The sequence below is a fragment of the Pteropus medius genome, unplaced genomic scaffold (genome assembly GCF_902729225.1).
Source record: "Pteropus medius unplaced genomic scaffold, Ma_sr-lr_union100, whole genome shotgun sequence".
NCBI classification, from domain to species: domain Eukaryota; kingdom Metazoa; phylum Chordata; class Mammalia; order Chiroptera; family Pteropodidae; genus Pteropus; species Pteropus medius.
In genome coordinates this window covers 4,132,761-4,155,733 of record NW_024342469.1, presented here as the reverse complement: position 1 = coordinate 4,155,733, position 22,973 = coordinate 4,132,761, and the positions used below count along the sequence as shown (strand labels likewise).

Genomic DNA, 22,973 nt, shown 5'->3' with positions numbered 1-22,973 from the left:
AAAAAAAAAAAAAAAGAATGAAAATTTACCATTTGCAACAACATGGATGGACCTAGAGGGTATTCTGCGGGGTGATATAAGTCAGACAGGGAAACGCAAATACCATGTGACGTCACTGACATGTGGAATCTAAAACGACAAAGTAGACAAACAAACAAAACAGAAACGAACTCATAGAATCAGAGAACACGTTGACGGTTGTTAGACGGGAGGGAGAATGAGTGTCTAGGCGAAAAGGGTAAAGGGATTAAGAAATCCAAATTGACAGTTACGAAATGGTCACGGGATGTAAAGTACAGCATGGGGAATATAGCCAATAATATTGGGATAACTAGATATGGTGTCAGCTCGGTACTAGACTAATCGGGGGGATTTCTTTGTAAGTCATATAAATACCTGACCACTATGCTTACACCTGAAACTAATATAATATTGAAAGAAAAAAATTTATGTTCTGTATATTTTATCACCAAAAAAAATTTAATTTAATTTAATTTAAAAAAGAGTGAATTACAGCCAGAGCCGAGAAGCTGGGTAAGGATGGGGACAGAAGACGGGAAGCGAGGCCAACACTGGCTGCTCCGAGTGGCCTGCCTGAGGCCGTCACTGGGGTGTGGGCAACGTGGGCAAGGTGTAGAGTGTGGAAGGGTCAGAAACGAGCCTGGGGCACTTAAGGAAGATGGTGCAAGAGTCAAGACACATGGCGGGTTCACGGGGATGCCAAGGCCTCTCACAGGTGTGGGATTTGGTAACTGGGTGAAGGATGCCTTCGTTTTGCCCAGCGCTGCAGGGAGGAGGTGAGTGGGCCCTGCCAGTGGGCTTAGCCAGGCCAGGTAGACTTCAGGCGACTCTGTATTTCTAGGTCTACATGGGAAGGAAACAAACTCTAGAGTTCAGGGCACCTGCCTGCTTCCCTCTGTGAAGTTCAGGATGATGCACAGTCAGTTCTCATTAGTCACCGTCGCTCCGTTCCACAGAGTCATTAATGAACTCTGAAATCCAGGTGTAGGTTCCTGAGAGCTTCTTGGTCCCGTCAGTATGGTTGACCAATCAATACATAAACTTGTGTACGTTTTCTGTTTAAAGACACCTTATTTGATATGTATTGATGATTCATTAACATTGAACTAACGAGTGCTGGACACCTGACACTAACATAAAATAATATCGATTATCAACTGTAATTAGGAAAATAGCAACAACATTGAGCTTACGACCACCATCACTATAACTTGTGCCTGAATGAAGCTTACCTAAAACATTAATTTTTCTCCGTAGGGCACGTCGCAGCCTTCTAAGCAGCCCTGTAGCATTGTACGTGGGGCCATTTTAAACAGCGCAGTCACCAACAAGAAGCGCAAGGGTGCCAAATAAATAAATTAGCAAGTAGACCACGGGAAGGAGGGCTAAAACAAGAAGTCGGTGTCTGAGTTATAGAAGTGGTGGCAGAAAAGACACCATGTAATAGGTGTCTGAAATGTGAGGACTGAGAGCAGATGGCCGCATGTCCCCCAAGGTACAGATAAGAAAACCGAGCTCTGAGAGGTGACGCCTCCAGTGAGTGTAGAAGGCCACGTCTGTGCCAGCCACTCGATGTCAAAACTCACAGTCCTGGCCCACCCCCTGGAGCACCGGCCAGGGGCTGAGAGAGCCGAGTCCTTCCTTCTCTCTGTCTGGGGAAGGAGGGCTAGCCTACCTGTTGTCAACACGCAATGATGAAGAAGAGGTGACCCCTCGGCCCTGGTCCTTTCTCGCTCCCATCTGTGTTACAGATGTCCTGTGCAGCTGTATCAGGGGACAGGAAGAGTGTAAGAACGCGGGTGCCTGGTGGCGTGCTGACTCGGCTGGGACCTGCAAGCACTGCCTCTTCTTCCTGCCCTCTGCCATGACTCCATGGTTTGTCATGCGATGCAGGAGGGCTGGTGGGTGCAGGATGAAGGAGGCCTGGGTGAGGAGCAGAAGGCTAGAGATTGTGGGCCCAGCTGGCAATGCCAGTAGCTTCAGGTCTATGATCCAGAAACCTAATTTCTGCCCCAAACCTGAGTGCGAGGTGGGCATGGAAGGCGGTCATCTGGGGCAGGCCTGTGAGCGCTGCCACGCACCCAGCCTGGCAAAGCCGAAGTGGTCAGGGACAGAAGGACCTGACACTTCCTCATTCTGAGCCTCAGTCTCTGAAGTATGAGTGTAGCCGTCAGCCCAGGTGGGTACTAGGCCTTGCAACTCCCACGCCCTGGGATGATAGCCCACAGGAAGGCGACAGAGTGCTCCACGGCAGGGCTCTGCAGTCCCTGGGTAGCCCGGCCTCAGCCTCTGCCCTGCACCCCTCCAGGCACAGGCTTGGCAAAAGCAGGGGGTGCCACAGACTCAGGAAGCTCTGTGCGGGTCATGGGAGATCATGCACAGCCTATGTGTCCAGGTGCTGTAAGGTGACATTTTGAATCCTGACAGCAACTCCATGGGTGATTTCACAGATGAAGACATGGAGGCACAGAGAGGCCTGATTCCCAAGCCCATATTCTGCGCTCTGCTGGGGGCGCCTCCGTCTACAACGCTCAGGGCAGGAGGATGGCCCAGTAGACGCGCTTGCTGGTTGTGTAACTCTGGGCAGGTGCCTCCCCTCCCTGCAGGGCTGTGGTGGACATGCCCTGTGCAGCATGGGACACATAGGTCAAAGGGCATCTTAGGCACGTCCCAAGGGCACCAGGAATCATCTAGGCCTAAGCCTCCCCAACACCCACTTCCTGCACTGCCCCGCCCCCACACCCTGCACCTGTTGTTCACAATGGAAACTTCCTGTCGCTATCATTAAATGCAAATCTCTACCGCTTGCTCTAAATTGAAGACATTATGCACAAAACTACAGGAAATCAAAGCAAAGACATTATATTCTAGTTAGATCCCGGTGCTTGCTTAAAGCTTGTTGTCTCCGTGTAAAAATGGAAATGCTTAAGCGTCACATGCATATTAAAGACCTAAGTGGGCAACTGCCACTTTCTCTGACTTACAGGGTGAAAAGGAACGGAGAAGCATGCTGTGTCTCCCCAGCACACTCGTGTCATTTGGAGCTAAGGACCACGCTTCCCACCCTCAGGCAGGTCCTCCCCGGTCCTCCTCCGCCTCTGGCCCCAGGGCCCTCGGGCCCTGCTCCACTAAGGGGTTCGCCCGCGCGCTCCTCCATATGGTCCGAGGGGGCGGGGCCGGCCGGGCTGACGTCACGCGGGGACTGCCCAGGTGGCCGCAAGGAGACTGCGCTGAGCAGATCGCGGACCTCGGATCGCGGACCTCAGACCCCGCACTCGCGACCCGCCGCCGCCATGTACGACCCAGAGCGCAGCTGGAACCTGTCCTTCACAGCCTGCGGCTTCCTGTCCACCTACTGCATAGGGGTGCACCACTGCATAAACGAGCGCGCCCCGCATCTCTGCAGCAACGCGCGCCGGGTCTTCGGCGGCTCGGCCGGTTCGTTGCTAGCCGCTTCATTGCTGGGCGGGCTCCCGGCGGGTATGTACTTGCTGGGAGCGGGAGTAGGTGGTGGCAGACCGGTGTGCGGGCGTCCCCTAAGGGTCGCAGGGCGTCCGGTGGGACCGAATTTGGACACAGACACCGCGGGGTACATCTCAGCGGCCTCTGCAGGCAGATGCCTCCTCCTCTCTGTGTTCTGTCGCCCGGCCGCGAGGGCAGCGCCCCTGGGGGTCGGCCCACCACCCTAACGCTCTTCTGGCGCCCAGGCTCGAAGGAAGCCCCCCCTGCCCCGGGACCGAGAGGCGGGTCATCCAGGGAGGAGGGAGCGCGACCCAGGAGGCGGAGGGCAGAGCTGGTCCCTGTGGTTTCTGCCATCTGCTTAGAAGGCGCGCTGAGCGAGTTGAGCTGCCAAAGGGAAGGGCTGATTTGCGCGGGGTCAGACCGGGAGTAGGGCTTTGGCCTGTGTCCCAGGGTGGGCGCCTTCTTCCAGCTGGGGACTTGAGGGACTGCAGACACCATCACCTCCCCACGCGCCGGCGCCCTCGGTGCCGCCTGGCCCTCAGGGAGGTGGAGTCAGATGCGGTGTTCCGCAGAGGGCATCTCTTCAGAGTCCTGGGCAGATTTGCTGGTTTGGAGTCGAGAGGTTGCAGAGATGTGTGTGTGTGTGTGTGTGTGTGTGTGTGTGTGTGTGTGTGTGTGTGTGCTGGGCAGACTCTAGTTTGGAGTCGAGAGGTTGCAGAGATGTGTGTGTGTGGTGTGTGTGTGTGTGTGTGTCTGGGGTGGGGGCTGTACGGAAGTTCTCTTTTTCTGGTGTTTCAGACCCTTCCTGGGGGCTAGAATAGATCCCTGGACACCCCTCATCTCAACCTCACCCCTCCACACCCCACAGTACCACTGGAAATGAGATCCTGCCCATTTGAGTCTTGTCCTAACCAACCTCTGTCCATGTGGGTGCTGGTGGGAGGGGAGGATGTAGGGCACATGTCCAGCTGGCCGAAACTACTGGGGTGCAGGATCTTTGGCCTGAGGTTCTGAGGCAGGGGGCAGTGTGGAGCTGTTGGCACCGGAAGGTCCCCAGAAGGGAAGATAATGCACCTTATCAACCCCGTTTCTCTGGGATTTCTTAATGATTTATCTCTGCTCTACCCGAGACTGCTGTGTTGGACACGGCCAGCAGGGAGGTAGCGACTGCTGCTAGTGACCAGGAATCCATGGCCGGCCATTGGATCAGATAGGTGGGCAGATCCTGGGCTGACTGGGAGGTGAGGATTGGAGAGGCCACTCTGACTGCCCTCTCCATCCAGGCGGACAGAAGCAATGTTGCAGAAATGTTGCAAAATCAGACCAGCGAGAAACCAAGCACCACTCAGGAGAGTTGGAGAACTCCTCTTTATTACCCCGGAGGTACCAGAAGAGCTAGTGCTCTGAAGATCTGGGCCCACAGCTTTTATAGGGCTTACCTGTGCAGTTACATTTGGCCAGTTGGCATGAGTTGTCCTTAGGTAGTTACAAAGTTACAAGGTGCGGGAGTTGCTATGGATTACAGGCAATTACAAAGAGTCACAAAGCGTGTGATTTTCAGAGGAGAACGCAGGCAATACATCTGTTACGTAGATAGAACAAGCAAAAGGGAGGACGAGTCTTTAGTTAATTTCGAGGTCACACTGCCCTTCGGCCTATGCGGCAAGCACATCTACCGAAGCAGAACAAAGAGCTGATATAAGATCAGCCATTTGAGTGAAAAATCCCTCTTCAGCAAAGGGCAGGAAATGTGACCTCAGCGAGGGTGCTACTGGTTACATGTACATGTTGAGCTGTTAGCAGTGATAAAACCCAACTCTTGTACCCAGAGGTGACCTGCAGTCACCCACATGGTCGAATGTATAATTGGGACCAGATTCGAATGCTCCGGCCCCGGGGCCTGAAGGGCGCTGACTCCAGGGTAGAGGAGGTTCCTAACTGGCAGGAGCTGGTTCCTAACCAGCGAGTCCCTGGAAAGGGAGTCTGGGGTTTTGGGCAGGAACTGCTCCCTGGTTCTTGCTTCGACCTCCTGTCTCACGTGGGGACCACCAAGGAGCATTTCCGAGGTGCTGGGACTATTGCAGAGCCCCTGAGAGGGCATCTTCGCTGGGGCTGACTTGGAAGGAGAGCCTGGCAGGCCTGCCAGCTGTGGGTGCATTGGCCCCTCTGCTGGGCTCAGTGGGGCCACGCCAGCAGAGAGAACCGAGTGGAGGGCAGAGGTGGGTCGGGACAGACTGGGGCGTGTCAAGCCTTCTGCATCCTAGGAGTTAGTGTTGCAGGAAGCGACACCCGACGGAGGAAATTGGACATTCAGACAACCTTGTTAGAGGAAGGAGAATTCACTGGCCGGCGGAGTGCGTGGAATAAACAACTTCATGCACGAGCTCGCTCTGGTTAGATTTGTTACTGTTTATACACCTCTGCAGTGTCCGTGCAAGGAGCACGTGATTCCTTTGTCTGAGGTTTCACGTGTGCCTCATGACTCAGGATGGGGAGGGGGAGCTTCGAGTGAGGGGCTGTAAGAGGGGAGGAATTTTCAGACCACTGGTCTTACAGGTCATCTGTCTTGGCATTATCAGCACTGTCATAGGATTCTTGAACAGGGAGACGGGACACTAAGGCTTTAAGCAGGAAGCAACACTTATTAATGCCGGCACCTGCTCAGCGGATTCCTATCCAAAGGCTGAGCCCCGATTGTAACCTGACAAGCAGTTTTATACAGCCTCGTTATTCCTACACAGCTACAGAGATAAGGAAGAACGTTAGTTGGTTGGCAAGCCATGACTCAACAGATGTGAGCTGGAGAGTCCTTGAGGTGGGGGAGAGAGGGCAGTCAAGAATGGACCTTAACTGGCTGAGTCGGTCATTTCTGCAAGCCCTTTCCTTTGCATTTTTCAGATGCCTCCTCTCCTCTCTTATTAGGACTGGCCAGGTCTTGGGCTGGGATGGGCAGTCCTGCATGCCAGGGCAGTGCTGGTTGGCTGGAGGGAGCCAGGCCAGCGAGCGAGGTCAGATGGAGCATGAACGTGCCCCTTGCCCACTAGATGCTCTGATAATTCTGGTGGTAGAAATTAAAAGTTAAGTCTAGTTACTAGACGCCTCCTCTGGGTCCACACCTTACAAGTCACAGTGGATCTAATCCTCTGTCTCCGAAAGGCAGGGAAATACTGTCCCACCTTCAAAACACACATCTGAGACTTAGGCAGTGAGGTGACTTGAGGTCATTCAGCTAGTAGGAGGTGGAGGCAGGCTTCCGGCTACGGTCCAGCCTGCACGCAATCTCTGGTCCCTGCACTGTCCGTGTCAGGCCCATCCGTGCTACAGCATTGATGCCGTGGAGCCCCTGGCTTCTGGCTTTGTGGAATATGGCGGCGAGGAGAGCTCACTTGGGCCTCCGGAGGCTCGTTCTCAAGGCCAAGGCCCAGAGCAGTGCTGGCCAATAGAAATATAGTGTGAGCCACATTTGTCATTTTACATTTCCTAGTAGCCACATGGAGAAAAGTAAAAGATGCAAGTGAAATTTATTTTATTTATCCCAATATAGCCAAAATAGTATCATTTTACCATCTAATCAACGTAAAACATTATGGAGACGTTTTACTTTTTTTTTTTTTAACCTACTAAGCCTTTGGAATCCTGTGTGTCTTTTACACATCTCTGTTTGGACAAGCTCCCCTTTCTAGGGCTGCCCTGTGGGGACACAGGCCCAGAGAGGACTTGGCAGCTCCCCTGCCATCTGGCGTCCGGTCTCCAGGCTTGGCGCATCCCTGTGTGTCTTTGTCCACTCCCGCAGAAACGTCATTAAAGATATTCAGTGCATTTTCCCGGTGTGCCATGAGCCACAAAACTGGCGTCTTCCACCCGTCCTTCAACATAAGCCGGATCATCCGCGAACAACTGCACAGATACCTCCCGGCCAACATCCACCAGCTCACCTCCGGCAGAATGTTCGTCTCACTCACCAGAGTGTCCGACTGGAGAAACGTCCTGGTGTCAGAGTTCCGGTCCAAAGACGAAGTCGTGGACGTAAGCAGCACGTCTGTCTGCATGTTGTCAGATCAGAAAGGCTGTCTCGTTTTGGCAGTAACACAGAGAGGGCTGTCACAGGCCACCTGCCCCATTTCTTAAGGTGCAAGAGAACCTGGTTGACCGTGCTGCTGTCCGCTTCCTGTATTGCGGTGACATGAACTCAGTGTGCCTCCAGTGGTCTGGTCCGTAGCATATGTAAACCCTGCACGTTCCAGGAAAGTTACAAATAATCCCTCCCATCCTTCCAGCCTTGGCTCATGACCACTTCCTTTGGAGACCCTGTCCCAACAATGCATGTACCTTAGTGAGGACACCTTGGGTGAAGCCCCACGAAGTGGGAGCATGTCTCATGTGCCTCTATCCTTGATGCCTAGCACAGAGGAGATAGTTTATAATATCAAAATACCATTTAATCTGGCTGATGCCTTTTATGACAGTTGAACGGACTACGTTTCACTTAACACAGGTCTCTACAAGAGAGCGGCCTGGCACATACAGCCAGCAGCATCTTGGCAGCTGGTATCATTTACACTTAACTTTGTTTCTGGGAGTGTTTTCTAGACAGCCAGCTCCCGCCCATTCCCACGTGAGCCTGTTCTCCCAGTGAGTTGGTGTCGCGTCCTGCCTGATGCTCCCTAGCACGCGGTCACTCCAGGTGTGGGCCCCAGATCGAGAGCGTCAGCATCACCTGGAAGCCTGTTAGACATGCCCTCTCAGGCTCCACCTCCCACCTGCTCACAAATATCAGCATTTGTCAGGCTCTCATCTAGTCCCTTCTGTCAGTCAGTGAGCCAGCAACTCTTGGTCCTGTCTTCGATGGCCCGGTGTAACTCTCGTGGGAAGCAGGGACAGCAAGTTGATATCCACAGAGAGTGTCGTTAAGGCTCTTATGCTTAGGCCTGAAATATAGGTGTGTAGGTTGGTTCATCGTTAAAGCACCTACTCTGTCCAAAGACTGGTTTTCAGGCTCGTGGCTTTTCTCACTTGGAGGAGGCTTGTGAAGGCCCAGGGGGATAAAGGGCAGACCGTTTTGGCCTTTGGTTTCACTTCCTATTGTCTTCGCAGGCCTTGGTTTGTTCCTGCTTCATCCCCATCTTGTCTGGCTTAATCCCTCCTTCCTTCAGAGGCGTGGTGAGTCTGTTTTTAAATCCTGTCTGCATGTTTCCTGCCTGCAAGGCGCTAGGCTCAGGCATCCTAGGACCCCAGAGGCAGAGCCTTGTGTCTCTCAGCCTTCAGAGAGAGATTCCATAACCCCCACCCACCCCCGGCCTCCCAAGCTGCCTGGGCAGCAGAACAAACTCACCTGGAATCAGTTATCTGGCTATCTGTAAGGTAAGCCGGTTCACTTAACCTTCACATGAGCACCGAAGATAGGTGCCCAGTGGCCCAGTTAAAGTATAAGACGTGTTAAGAACTGGTTACTTGCTTAAGACAGAGCTTTATTCTAGGGCGTGGAGAATGTCAGTCCTCTCTGGGGCTGACCTTTTCAGCCCACGGATTGGGTCAGAACCTTCTGACAGGGCAATCGTTGGTTCCATTCGACACGTCTGGTAACACGCATGGCTAATTCTGAGCCCCGCTGCAGCAGAGACACAGCAGTTGGAGTGTTTGTCCTGTAGGCTCTGGATTAGATGTGGGACGAGCCTGGGCTGTTTGGCAGCCTCTTTCTAGCGCAGCAGTTATCGACCGGAGATGATTTGGTCCCCCTACCCCAGGACATCTGGCAGTGTCTGGAGACAGTTTAGGCCGTCACAACTGGGCGAGTGTTACTGGCATTGGTTTGAGACGTGCAGACTATCCACGTCGTACCAAAACAAGCCTGCCCAGCCTCAGGTGGTTGAGGGGTGCGGCTGCAGGAAAACATGCCCAGATGCCACTCGTTGTGGGTTAAGAGGGTGTTTTCTGAGGGCCGTCTAGGTCCCACGTTTCCTAAAGCCCCTCTCGTTTTTAGGGTGTGGAGGGAGATGGGGTCACAGGAGAAGCATCTTATCCAAGTTTTCCCAAGTAGCAAGGGCGTCTGGAGTTGAACCCAGGAGCTCCTGTCTCCTCTGGGGCAGGATTTACATCACACTGTCCCCAGTGCACACAGTGCAAACGACATGGGCACACCTGTAGGTGCCCACCTGGGCTCAGGACTTGGCCAGCACAGCGTGGACCGGACTCCAGCCTCCGTCTGCCTCTTTGCCGGGCACCTTTTGTGTAGTGCACAATCTATACAACAGTGTGGAGCAATCCTGAATGCCAGCCTAGCCCCTGGCCTGGCACAGGAATGCTCAGTAAGGATTTGTCGAGCGATCCCCAAGCCCCGTCCTCCCACGGGAGCAGCCTGTGGCGCTGAGAAGCCTCTGCCCATAATCAGAAAAACACAAAACACCACCGCAGAGTTTCTGACAGGGTGTCTTTTTTATCCCTTAAAAGCGATACATTGATGGAGGACTGACTAACGCTACGCCCGTCTTTGATGCCGAAACGACCATCACTGTGTCCCCCTTCTATGGAGAATATGACATCTGCCCTAAGGTCAAGTCCACGCACTTTTTTCACATAGAAGTCGCCAGGTTCAGTATTCAACTCTGCTCAGAGAACTTCCGCCTGCTTAGCCGACTGCTGTTCCCCACGAACATCAAGGTGAGTGGGGGGCTGCGTTCTGGGGTACAGCTCTTTTTGGTCTCCGTGTTTGCCTGGAGATCCACCAGTTGTTCGCCATGCAAACAAACAATCAAACAAATAGAAACGGACCCCTCACTGCACAGGCGCTCAGAGAAGAGGCCCATGTCCCAGGTGGGTGCTGCCCCACTTCAGTCACCGGGACCACCTGGAGCTTTCAGAGAGCACAGCGGCTCAGGCCCCACTTCCAAGGGCTGTGGTTTAAATTAAGTACAGTCGGCCCTCCCTGTCCCCCGGTTTTCAAGCATCCACAGATTCAACCAACCAAAATCAAATATTTAAAAAAAAAAAATCCCAGAAAGTTCCAAAAAGGAAAACTTGAATTAGCCACTCCCCAAGCCCTACATGGAATCCACATGAAGGATGTGTAGCCGCACCTGGCCGTAGCCTATATGCAAATATAGGTTATATGCAAATCCTACAGCATTTTATACAAGGGACTAGAGCTCCTGTGGATTTTGGTATCTGAGGGGGATCCTGGAACCAGTCCCCCACGAATACCAGGGGACGACTGATCTGGGTGCGGCCTGAGCAGAAGCATTTTTTTTGTCACCCAGTTGACTCTTATATGGAGCCGGTCACGAACCACACTGCATTTGGTGGTTTGATCCTTTTTGGTGGCGGTCGTCGTATGCTTCACCACCCTAACCCAGTGAGAGAACCTGTAACGTGTGCTGGGGAGAAAGGCCGCCCCGTGCTGTGTGCATCCCACACATGACAGCTGGTCTGCGTGTGTGGCTGGACACCGGCGAGTATAGGGGACCGCTGTTACGGTCTCAGGGGTGACTAGCACAGGCCCCCTGTCGTGCTGAGGTGCCAGCAGCGGCTCCGTGGAGGGGTGTCATCCATGCCAGTTTCACAAGAAGGGGGCTGCTGTCTCCCGGAGCACAGAGTCCTTTGTCCAGCCTCGGGCACATGGAAGTGGCTGTTTAGAGGAGCCTCTAGTTTGTCTCTCTGTCTTCAGATGATGTTTAAATATGGTTGTCATGGCAGTTAACTTAATTGATTTGTTTACAGGAGATTGGAGAGCTCTGCCTTCAAGGGTATTTAGATGCAGCCAGGTTCTTAGAAGAAAATGGTATGTTTGGGCGGGGAAGTGGATGTGCCCCTTTCATGGGCCTTGGTGAACCTGAGGTTGGGGTGAGCAGTGGCACTCGACCTGCTCCGTCTTCACTGCCCGTCGTGCTCAGCCCGCTCGTTGGCCCTGTGAGCTAGGAAGTCTTGGCCCATTGTGCAAGACGGGGGCATGCAGACCACACTCCACTCGCTGAAAGGCGGAGCTGGGATTTGAACCCGGGATGTCACGGCTCCAGAGCTCGCTCTGCTTCCACAGTGTCACCTGTCTGGAGGCAGTTCTGTTTTTCCTTCTGCTTGAATGATTCGTGAACCTTAAGTTTCAATCAGAATAGTTGTCTCCAGCCAGCCTCCTGGACTGGCTGTCCTTTCTGGGACAAATTCCTGCCTTCCAGTTATCTGGGATGCAGAGCTGGGTTCCAGGGATATTAAAGTGGAACTAAATGGTAGATGTATTTGGAGCTGGGTTTTTGGATACTAAAAGTTGGTTCGTATGTTGGTTCCCACTCCTTTGACCGAGACCCTGGAGTCTGCGTGGTTAAGAGGACATACACATGTCAATCACTCAGACAATATTAATTGTGTACCTTTCGGGTGCCACGCAATGGGCTGTGTGCTAGGGACAGCTGGCAGCAGAAGGCGTGGCCTTCCGGGCTCTCCCCACCTGGCGGTCGGGAGCGAAGCACAGTAACGGGAAGGGCGATGGCGGAGGGATCTGCGAGGCACAGGAATCCACGGGGTCCTTTTGGGAGTGAACAGGGGCGGGGGACTGAGAGATGGACAGAGGAGGAGGACAGGCCGGCCTCGTGCGCCTGGTGAGGGTTTGCATGGTGCAGCAGTAGGGCGCCATGAGGGCGGCTGTGCAGGGGCAGGGAAGCCCGGAGCGGGGCTTTGTGGGGCCCTCGGGCTGCAGTGCAGGTAGGGTGAGACCAGGATCCAAGAGGCCAGTGACGCCGCTAGAGGCTCTGCTGGGGCGAAGCAGGGAGGGCGGTGGGCAGGGCCCGAGGGGACAAGGCTCCGAGGCGATGGACGAGAGATTTGGGTAGAGGACGACTTGAGGACGAAGGAGCGGCTTTTGGCTTCAGATTCAGGGCGCTCAGGAGGGTGAGGTTCGCAGGAAAGCTGGCGGGTGACACACTGTGCGGGACATGGTGTGCGGTGCCCCCCCACTCCCGGGGGAGGCATTTTCGGGTGATCGCATAGGAGGCATCTGATGTCAGGGTCCGAAGTTCTGGAGAACAGTCCGGACTGGGGATGAAATTTGGGGCGATCCGGGGATGAATGATGGCGATGGACCCCTGCGGGGGTGCACTCAGCTTCCTTGCCGCCTTTGGGCAAGCCGCCTCCCGTTTCCACATGTGTAGGCGGGGAGTTCAGAGTGAATGATGTCCGGGCCATTCTTAGTAATTCTAAAGACGGGCCTGCGGCGGAGCATCGCAGCATCAGGCCTGTGTTTGGGATTCAACACCTAAGTGTGGTCCTCGGCCAGGCTGGTCTCCCAGCGTTCGCAGAGGACCCGCGGGGGTGGGACAGGTGTCGTCCACCGGGAACAGATTCTTCGAAACTACCTAAGGGAAAGTGAAGGAAAGCGGTGTGTCTAGAGAGAAGCATAAACGGGAGGCACAGCTCGGGGAGCACAGCGCAGGCATCCGGGAGCAAGACCCCTGTTGGAAACAAGAGGCGAGCGGAAGCAGCTGTGGCCTCTGACGCTAGCTGTCCCTTGCACCTGCCCAGTGTGCTGGCTCTGCGAGAGCAGGCACCCGCTGAGACCACCTGCTGCGCCTGGCACCCTTACTGGACGCTGATTTCAGGGTCATCGCCGCTGCCAGACCTGGGTTCAAATCCCGCTCTAGACACAGACTGGCTCTGTGGCTTCGGATGACTCCCTTAACCTCTCTGTGCTTCTGATGCCCCAGCTGAAAAGTGGAGACGATGATAATGGTAGCAGTTGAGTGGCCGCTGCAAGGCCGGATAGGAGGTTTCTAACTCAGGGCCCAGGACGCAGGCTTCCCCAGCAGTATGATGCTGGTTATTATAAATGAGCTGTAATGTGCATAGTCCAACCTCGCAGATCCACATGTGGCTGTGGGGCCCACGCTTCTGCCTATGATGAGTGCCCACCCTTGTCCTTCTCTGCCTGATGCTGAGCTGATACCAGGCCTGCAGCTCCTGGGGCCACTGGCCTCCGTCTCCTGTGGGTGGGTGAATGAGTAGCCACCCAAAGTCGCCTAATGATCTGTCTTCTGTGTCCTCCACAGGCATCTGTAACAGGCCCCAGCCATGCCTGAGTTCATCCTCACAAGAGCCAGGTGTCCCCGTGCTCCCCTGTGAAACCACGGACCTAGGGGCTTCCCCGGGGTTGGCCACCTGGTCGGTCAGCCCCGAGAGGAAGGAGCTGCTGGACCTGCATCATGGCCCCCTGCCCTGGGACAAGCGCCTCCTTGACAAGACATCACCCAGGCTCATTTTAGGTGCTGAATCCTCAGGGGCGGGGTTGGAAAGGATGTTCGCTGTGACTGAGGGACCGAAAGGGCTTCTGTCCTGTGTGTTAGGGAGGAAGGTGATGCAGCCACCCCATGGGGGAAGAAATGGGCGGAGTCCACTTCAAGGCAAAGCCTCCCCCGACCCAGGGGCCTTGTTCTGCCTCCTTTCCCACGGGAACATGGCCAGAGGAAAATGAACTCCAGCTGAGCTCGTTTGAGTTACCAGACGCACTCTCGGCTCTTGGGTCCAGGCGCACTGGATTTCGGGGGTCCCGGAGGCAGGCCCGTTCTTTCAGAATGCTGTTCTCTGCCTGTCCAGAAGCCTCTCCTGACTTTCCTCTCCCCCCAGACCCATGATTTTGACCTTCATTGAACAGTGCTATATTTTATCATGCCATCAAATATCAGATGGACAGATGAGTGCATGAAGCTTCCAATCAGGCATTTGGAGACATTCAAAGGTGAACGGGATGCCATTCCCTGCCCCCAAAGCCCTAGGATTTGCATTAACTCTCAGCTGCCCGGGTTACCATGATTTGAGTTGTCCTGAGGTCATTACAGAGGGGGAAATAGAAGGCCGGGGAGCTCTAGGCAGAAGGAGATGGAATCCAGCTGAAGGGTCAAGGCACAGCTCACGAAGCCGGTGGCGTGTTTGAGAGTCTGTGTACTCCAAAAACAGTTGTTAATTTTAAGAGTCATTATTTGGGAGCCCTGCGCCGGTAGGCTGTCCAAGGGCTGTGCTGGGTGCATGCCCAGTTTGATCTCATTTGCGAACGCTTCAGATACTTTGGCTGCCAAGATTTGTGTCTTTCACGGAAGTTCCAAGCACCACCTGGATGATCATAGTTTGCTTTCTACACTGGTGGGAGAAACACCTCCAAATTATATTTTTCAGCATTGATTAACACATTTAAGGAAGACAACACATTCATGAGCAAGATTCATAACTTCTTACCTGTTAAAGTGATGTCCTACGTGATGTTGCCCTGTACGCTGCCTGTGGAGTATGCGATTATTACGGTCCAGAGGTGAGAGGTTTATGTGGCGCTGTGTCTGTCATGGGGTTGAGTGAGGATCGGGGTCCTTGGGCAGCAGGATGGAGCTCAGTCTATGTGGGACAGCCCTGAAAGGCGCTTCATGGGCAAGCCCCTGGCCAGCCCACTTCCTTCCTCCTTACTGTTGAGGGCTTGTCATTTCCGGTGGGGCTGCACTGTCTTTTGGGGATTTTACTCATGGTAGGAAGGGACGTGAGGCACACACGGTGCATGCCGGAATCCTGGACGTTTGCACTACCTCGGCTTTCTTCAGATTGACTTTGGCGTTTACTTGCTTTTTAGTGAACTAATCCAGCATGTCCTTCAGCCCATCTTTCAAAGTCCAACCCATCTTTCAAAGTCCAACTCATCTTTCAAAATCCAGCCCCAGTCTCCCACCGTTGGTGAACCCTGCCAGGCCCTTCCCCACCCTGCTGAATCGGCCTCTTGCTCCCACACAGCCTGGCCCTGTGCCGAGGTTCGGGCACTTATCGGAGCCCAGACCTGGGGTCTTTCTTGTGTCTGGAGGGTTGGATGTGTGCAGGGCAGTGGTCAGACCTCTTCAGCGGCTTCCTCTGTCGGGCTGGCATGTGGCCAAGTGGAGTAGGGCTGGGTGGAGGGCATGGTGTCTCGACCACAAGCGCTGGGCATCACGGTCAGCAGGCATCTGGCTACGGACGAGTAGAATCCTGGAAAACGCAAGCCTTTTCCTCTTATTTCCATGTAAGTCCTTTGAGTTTTCCTGTATTAATTAAAAGTGGCCTAACTTTCCTTTTAGGCAGGCTTGTCCCAAACCTGCCTCCTGGGGATTTATCAGATTGGGGTTAGAAGTGACCTTGGCCGTTTACCAGGACGCTTACTGTGAGAAAGCTGGCTTTTCTGCAGTCGGTTTTGTTTCGGCCTCTCTGTGCTGACGTTGTGTGTGTGTTTCTGGTTTTATTCCTGCAGATTGGTGAAGTGGCTTCCATATGCTCCTGATGACATCCAGTGGCTGCAGTCGATAACCTCCCCGATTTGCTCTCGAGTGATAAGACATCTGCTCCCCACTTACAGGTGAATGGCTCGCTTGTGGGGGTGTGGGTTGGATGGGCATCTCTTCCATCTGATCAGGCCTCGTGTGCCATCCTGGAAGCATCGCTGAGTGGCTGTCTGGTGGTAAGGAGCTCATCCTTTATTGCCAGGGCGGGCCTTGCAGTCCCGTCTGCGTCATTGGGTGTCCCAGACACTGCTGCTGAGTGAATTCTGCACACCGATTCCTAGCAAGATCTGGTCACGTGGCTTGGACCTCATCCTGGGAATCATGGGCTTTGGCTTTCTTACCTGTTCCATGGGGGTGATCCTCACCTCCTCGCTGGGTTTCTGTGGGGCTTTGGGGAGCCCCTAGCACAGTACTGGGCACATGGTGGGCACTCAGAAGATGGGGTCTCAGGTGTTACTGCTATTGGCAAACATGGAAGGGTTCGGAGCAGGGAGTGGCAGGACCCAGTTTGCAGTGGGAATGGATAGAGGAGGCTAGATCTCGGGCCCTTATGGGCAGCAGGCTCACCATCCAGACGGCAGCCGCATTGGCCAGGCAAGGATGGGAGGGCATGGTCTTGATAGACCCTGTGGGGCTCATAGGTGCGCATGGGCTCTGGGGCCAGCAGAGGTTCCAGCTCTAAGCCCTGGGGCTGGCCGCATTCTGTGGGGGTGGGGCGGCTGGTCAGGAGGCCCGGGCCGGCGGCGTGGCTGCAGGACGCGCTGGCGGGTGAACTGCTTTGTGTAGAGGAAATTTATGGGCTCCGTTGTATCTGTGGATGTCCAGAAGGAAGTGTCTAGGTGGCTGAGCGGGCCACAGGCTTAGACTCCTGGGTCGGCGACATCAGCCCAGCACTGAGGGGCGGGGAAAGTGTGGCTTTGAGCTGGGCCGCCTTGCGGTGGCCAGTGTGCTCGGAGGTGGACGGTGTGTATCTATCCTTGCTGACACTGAGGGTAGCCACTGAGCTAGCATTCTTTGTTTGTTTCAGTTCCCAGATGCTGGCAAGCAGCCAGCAGCCTTCCCTTCCAAACCAGAGCGTGACGGATACCTCGGGCCGCCCCACTCCGCGTGGACCTGGATGCCCGCCCCTTGGGCTGACTAGCGCAGGCCAGAACTGAGGCTGCCCAGCGATCTGCCCTCCAGTCCAGCCTGCCTTTCCAGGGCGGTGGTCTCTGCTGGGGGCAGGACGGGTCCCTCCTCCCTCCCTTTTTAAAATGGGGACGAGCAAGTCTAGCACCTTCTTTGTGAGGTGTCAGACCTTTCCCATTTTTGTGTGGCTCCCTCCATGCTGCCACTGACTGCCCTGTGTCTGTGACGTATGGAATCTGGCCTCTGTACTGAATTTACTGTTTATTGAAACCAAAGGCAATCGATTTGTTCTTACAATAAAGCTAGGAAGCTATTTTTGGTATTCTTGGGGGGTCCAGTGATGAAAGAAATCTAGTATAGAAGCACCCGCGTGAGTCGGCTCAGCCGGCTGGGACATGACCACAGTGTGATGACCGCTGTGTGATGACCACCATGTGGAGGGCCCGTCGCTGTCTGTGTCCTGTAGCCCCTAGGCGTCCCAGGGGCAGGTTCCTGGAATGGCTGGTGTTTGAACAGGAGGACCTGGGGTTTGGGGCGGGAGCCGGGCTGCCCTCTGTGCAGTCTTGGGGGCTGGGGGGAGAGACGAGCAGGATTGGGCTCCCTGAACAGGAAGCAGTCAGCACGCGGCGGGAGAGGGCGCCATCCTCCTCTAAGAAGGGCATCACCCGTGGGGGACATTAAAAGGCAGGAACTCATTTACCTTTTTGAACATCTTTTTGATCTAGCATAATTATTTGATAGTTCTGTATAAAATATAAGTGAATTTTTATCTATTGAATTATGTATTATGTGAATCAGTGAGATGTTAAGAGAACACGCCTTAAAAAAAAAATCCAGTCTACGGCCATGTCACCCTGAACAAGCCCGATCCTGTCTGATCTCGGAAGCTAAGCAGGGTCAGGCCTGGTTGGTACTTGGATGGGAGACCACCTAGGAAGACCAGGTGCTGTAGGCGTAAAAAATTTAAAAAAAGTAAAAAATAAGGGATTGTAAGCTGACAAGGTTCTTGTGAGATCAACCAAGGGTGGCCTCGCCCAAAAGGATAAAAAAAAGAAAAAAGAAAAAAGACGTATACCTAAGTACTGACGGCGGTTATTATGATGCCATAATTTGTCATTACGTTTTGTTGTGCTTATGTGTTTCTCGACTTTCTATGCGAATGTACATTACTTCAGAAAATAACTCTTAATAAACGTGATTTTAAAATTGCTTTCCCTCGACTCAGCATTCTTTCTAAGGAGCCACGGTGCCCTGCTCTTCCCTCACAGCTGAGCTCCTTTAAGACACGCCCCACGCTTGAGGTTTGCGGTCTCGCTCCGCCAGACGGCTCCGCCAGGCAATGGTGGCCTCTATGTGCTCCTTCCTGGGCACTGAACCAGACCCTGCTTCTAGAACCCTTCTCCTTCCTCCGAGACCCCATACAGGCTTCTTCTCAACCTTGGGCGTCGGGCTCGTCCCCAGGCTCGGGTTGTGCCTGCTTTGCTGAGTGTGCACAGCTGCTCCTTGGGGCAGTGGGGGAAGAGGGTGGTCCTCAGAGTGAGCAAAGACTCCCCCCCACGCACCCCAGTTTCTGGCTCAGGTGAGGGTGGGGCCCACATGCCCACTTACCCACTGGCCTGCTCCACCTGGCCATCCCTTGGTGGCTCCCTGTCATAACCTGGCCACTACAGAGCTCAGCTGCTCTGTATCTATCAACTTCAAGTCACCCAAGCCAGGAACTCAGGGATGGGTGACTTCTGTGAGACGACCCAGCCTCCGTCACTACCTCTGAGACGTGGGTTTGATTTTCTTTAGGGAACCAGTCCAATCACGAAACTGCATTTCTACTTCCAATGGCACCAGATCGGCACTTCATAAACCAAGTTTTCTGGAATGATAGCAGATGTCATTAGGCGATTGGATCAGTTAAGATAGGCTGCGTTTAACGAAAACTGCCAAAGGGTTTATTTCTCATATGTCATTCTTGACTGACCCAGCCTGAAGACATCCCACCATCTGGAGGGGCAGTTACCACTTTGTTGGAGGAAAGGAATTTGGTACTTAAAGGTTTTCATCCAGAAGTGACCTTTATCCCTTCAGCTGACAACTTTGTGACCAAAGCAAGTCGCGTGGATGACAGGGAAATGCAACTCGTACCTTTTGCCCCAAAAGAGGAGCACTAGAAATGCTGGTGAATAGCGCCACTGAAAATCCCCAGGAATCCTCAAAAACAAACCTCAAAAGGTCTCTACGACCCAACAAATTCAGGAAATACTGAGTTAAAGAAACTGAAACAGGTATATGTACCACAGGACCTCTCAGAGCCTTTAATATGTGAATGTATATTGTGACTGTCAGAGACGGTGTTTGAGGGTAAAGCCGTGACCTTGTGTTCCCGATGTGTCCCAGTGCCTTACACACATTAGGCTCTCGAGTATTTGGCTCATGACTTTTTTGAAACCTGCAGGTCAACCTCATGGCCTACCTTTGAGAAGAGGCTCACTCGAGAAGGAGGAGAGAGGAAATGCAGGAAGAAAACCTGGTTTATTCGGTGTTTAGGATGTGCAGGTGCCGTGCTTTCTCTCAGTGAACCCTCCTATACCTTTATCCTTCGGGAACTGCTATCGTCTTCATTTTACACGTGGGGAAACTGAGGATCAGGGAACCAGCAGAAACAATTTCAAGTAAGTGTCCGGTTTGTGTGACCCGTGCTTAAAATTTGCTCAGTCTCCTTGATTCTCTTTGACAATCTCCATCGTAGTTTTCACACCTGAAACAGCCTTTTAAGTCTGAGTCGGGGGTCAGCGAGACCCCAGAAGTCTCACTTGAGTGGCCAGGGCCAGGTATCCTGGGTCCCAGGAGCTGGGCCTGTGGGCATGGAGCCCAGGGCACTGAGGGCCCTGCCAGTTAACTATCGGGCTGTGTGTTTGAGCTTCTCTTTACAGGGACACCTGGTGGCTGCAGCCTGTTTTGTATACCCTACCCCTTCCTTTTAAAATTGCCCTTTGAGAGGGGGGAATCCAGGGCTGGGAGGCTTCTGAGCTATCATATCATCTACTTTAGCCTCACATTGTCCCCAGTCCCTGCGTCTGTGGGCATCGTGCAGAGGTGACTAAGGGCGTGAGACCACGTCAGACTCTCGTGTTTGGGTCTCACTTGGATTTAGGTTAAGTCACTTACTCTCTAAGCCTCAGTTTCACACTCTATAAAAGGCCACCTTACTGGGACGGTGAAATATGACCATTTTACAAAAAGCACGTAGCACCGTACCTGGCACACTACGGGGGCAGCCAGTCTTTGGTGGGTGTTCTCTCTGAGCTGGACACGGCTTTAGGAGGCGGCTACTGTCACTACCCCTGCTTTCCAAAAGAGGAAACTGACCCTGAGAAGGACAAGTCTCACTGAAGGCCACACGGCTTAGAAGTGGTGGGTGGGATCGTGACTGAACCATGGTGGTCTGGCCATAAAGCCGCTCTCGTGGCCACTACATGGGGGCTAATCTGGTGTTTGTGACCCTCTGGCAAGTGGAGATCCAAAATGGGCTTAAAAGCCTGCAAATGCCCACGACCTATTACTTCCTAGTGCAAGATATAAACCGATTTTTAAAATCTTTGGTAGAACTTGGTCCTGAGCAATCCCATCCCATTATTTCAGAGAGGAAGAAACTAAAACTGACACTAAGAGTTGTGACCTGCCCCGGGTTACACAGCTCATCGTAACACCGTTCTTCCGCCAGCCCGCAGCCCATGCCTGGACCCACTCTGTACCCCATGTCCTGCACCTCCCACTGATGCCCTGCCTCCTTGCCCTCCGCCCTGCCCTGCGGCCCTGCACCTCTCCCAAGATTTCTGACCAGGTTCCGCCGAAGGCTTTTGAAATCAGTGGTGAAGGACACGGAAGCAAAGACTGTTTCCACGAGGGGATCTGAAACCTAGTGGGCAAAAGAATGACCTGACCTACTCCTTTAAAATTCGGATTTCCAGGTTCTCCTGGTCTGAGATTCTGACTCAGCGGGTCAGAGCTGAGGCCCAGGAATGAGCATTTTTACTGATCACCCCAGAGGGTTGCTGGCATGATCTCTAGGACACACTAAGAGAAATGCTGCTGGGGGGATGGGAACACTTAGTGACAGCGGGGCTGGGGTGGGGCTGTGACTAACTCTCTCAGGAGTGAGGTCAGGTATGGGTTGAGCCCTGAGGGCTATGTAGGCACTCTCAGGCAGAAGGGCCACAGACGGGCATCCTAGGCATAAGGAACAACATAAGCAAAAGCAGGAGACTGGGGTGAGGGGAAGAATGAATCACCTTCAATTTCTTGCCAATACAATAATAAATAGCATCACCTATTTACCGAGCAGGCACTGCACTAAGCACTAGAAGGAACACAGCCATGAATACGACGGGATGGCCTGGTGGGCATCTTGGAGGGCCTGGTGTGCAGGCAGTGGGGGCGTCACCCAACACCAACTGTCCTCCCCGCTGGATCCTCTCTCAGCTCGCAAGTCTGTGGCTGGGTGGCATCTGCTCAGAGCTGAGGCAGTCTGCCCCGGCCCAGGGTGGAGAGCAAACATCCACTGAATCCCTGCATCAGTCCAGGCGTTATGCTAGCCTCTGGGCTTCAGGAGAGAATCAGACAGACTGGGCCCCACCCTCTGGGGGCTGACAGTCCAGCTGGGAAGACGGATGGATACGTCAACCTGTAAGGAGTACTCTGAGGGAAGAACAGGGGCCTGGCAGGTGCCAACTTCTTCCTCTTTCCAGGCAAGAAGGGGTATGTGGACTTTGCATATTTACCCCAGGGATGCTGGCGGCTTAGGGTGCTGCTTTATTTATTTATTTACTCACCATTTATTTATTTATCTATCTATTTTATTTTATTATTTATTTTATTTTATTTATTTTATTTTTTTAATTTTTTAATTTTATTTATTTTATTTTTTAATTTAATTTTTTATTTTTATTTATTTATTTTTTAATTTAATTTTATTTTATTTTATTATTTTATTTTATTATTTTATTTATTTAATTAATTTATTCATTCATTTTATTTATTTATTTATTTTATTTTTATTTTATTTTATTTTATTTTATTTAACTTGAGGGCCTCTGCTCTAGAGCAGAACCACCTGGGGAAACTGTTTAAACTCCCTGCACCGCCTTCCAGCACCATCAATGGACCCCAGATCAATTAAATCAGAATCCCAGAGGGTGGATTGGGCATCAGCTGGGTTTTTTTTTTTTCCAGTATATTTTTCACCGCTTCCCCCACCCTCTGCCCTTTGGCAACCATCACCGTGTTCTCAGTGTCTGTTCCTGTTTTGTTTGTTCATTTGTTTTAGGGTGCTGCTGTTTAAATGGACAGGGTGTCAGGGTCCCTGGAAGGGGGGTAAGAGAAGTGAAATGATAATGCTATTGGGAAGGAGTAGAAACATGAGTCGACCTAATACTGATAATTCCTCTTCTCTCATTCTCTCTGGCTCATTGCACTTATTTAACTCTCATTACCGTAAATTTGTGGGGCGGGGGGAGGGATCGCGGGTAGCTGTTCCTACCGCCAAAGCCCATGAATGGTCGCGTCCCAACCCTTGGATGACCCTCACTAATATTTACTGGTTGCAACGGAATAAGCGTCACTTACCCGCCGCTCGCTGAGTGCTCTGCGCTGTGCCAAGGCGTTTTTACATTGTCTCGCATGCACAAGCTCTATTAATCCAACTCTGTGAAGTAGATATGACTATCACTTTCGGGTTTCAGTGACTTGAAAGGGTCCGTCGGTCTGCAGGAGGGGCGCAGGGCGACGATCGGGTTTGGGCAGCTCCAGACGCTGAGTGAGACAGCCGGGTGCGGGACCCTCGGCGCTGTCGTAGGAACGTGAGTACAGGCACACTGCCCACCGGGCCGAGGTGCCAGGAGGGTTAACTGTAAGACCTGGGTGAAGCCCTGGCGCACTCATCAACTGGTCCGGTACCTCCCAGCGGCAAATGCGGACAACTGTTATTAGCAGACCCTCACGCAGACCCAAACTCTACGTGCCAGCAGCTTCGCGGGGCTCATAGGACACTGCGCTTGCGCTGTCTCCACGCCGCAGGTCTTCCCGGCGTTCGTATGAACATCCGGG

General features: G+C 53.1%; 1 protein-coding gene, 2 long non-coding RNA genes and 1 pseudogene across 4 annotated transcripts; 2 read left to right on the top strand and 2 right to left on the bottom strand.

The window, feature by feature from the left end:
• Positions 1-3,128: 3,128 nt before the first annotated feature.
• Positions 3,129-16,913, top strand: PNPLA3 (patatin like domain 3, 1-acylglycerol-3-phosphate O-acyltransferase). Of its 2 annotated transcripts, none has more exons than XM_039863228.1 (9): positions 3,129-3,501; positions 7,277-7,509; positions 8,578-8,643; positions 9,931-10,140; positions 11,197-11,257; positions 13,512-13,724; positions 14,632-14,764; positions 15,719-15,823; positions 16,777-16,913. In XM_039863228.1, exons 1-9 carry the CDS (start codon positions 3,315-3,317, stop codon positions 16,904-16,906), a joined length of 1,338 nt encoding a protein of 445 aa, XP_039719162.1. In that variant the 5' UTR covers positions 3,129-3,314; the 3' UTR covers positions 16,907-16,913. The 2 variants fall into 2 exon arrangements, with proteins under 2 accessions (XP_039719162.1, XP_039719163.1); XM_039863229.1 differs by lacking the exon at positions 3,129-3,501 and adding an exon at positions 5,822-5,876.
• LOC120602904 (uncharacterized) lies at positions 9,893-15,720 on the bottom strand. The gene is made up of 2 exons (XR_005652903.1): positions 14,692-15,720; positions 9,893-12,821 (listed from the first exon to the last, which is right to left on the bottom strand). It is a non-coding gene; the product is annotated as an uncharacterized LOC120602904 (long non-coding RNA).
• An 800-nt stretch (positions 16,914-17,713) lies between the features above and the next one.
• Positions 17,714-17,832, top strand: LOC120603063 (uncharacterized; annotated as a pseudogene).
• LOC120602903 (uncharacterized) lies at positions 17,824-22,957 on the bottom strand. The gene is made up of 3 exons (XR_005652902.1): positions 22,494-22,957; positions 18,486-18,744; positions 17,824-18,379 (listed from the first exon to the last, which is right to left on the bottom strand). It is a non-coding gene; the product is annotated as an uncharacterized LOC120602903 (long non-coding RNA).
• Positions 22,958-22,973: the final 16 nt, after the last annotated feature.

Excerpts from the sequence above, each read along its gene's own strand:
- PNPLA3 (XM_039863228.1), top strand. The coding sequence starts at position 3,315 with ATGTACGACCCAGAGCGCAGCTGGAACCTGTCCTTCACAGCCTGCGGC. Across the intron at positions 7,510-8,577 it reads CCAAAGACGAAGTCGTGGAC|GCCTTGGTTTGTTCCTGCTT; the intron begins GTAAGCAGCACG and ends TTGTCTTCGCAG. Across the intron at positions 15,824-16,776 it reads CATCTGCTCCCCACTTACAG|TTCCCAGATGCTGGCAAGCA; the intron begins GTGAATGGCTCG and ends TGTTTGTTTCAG.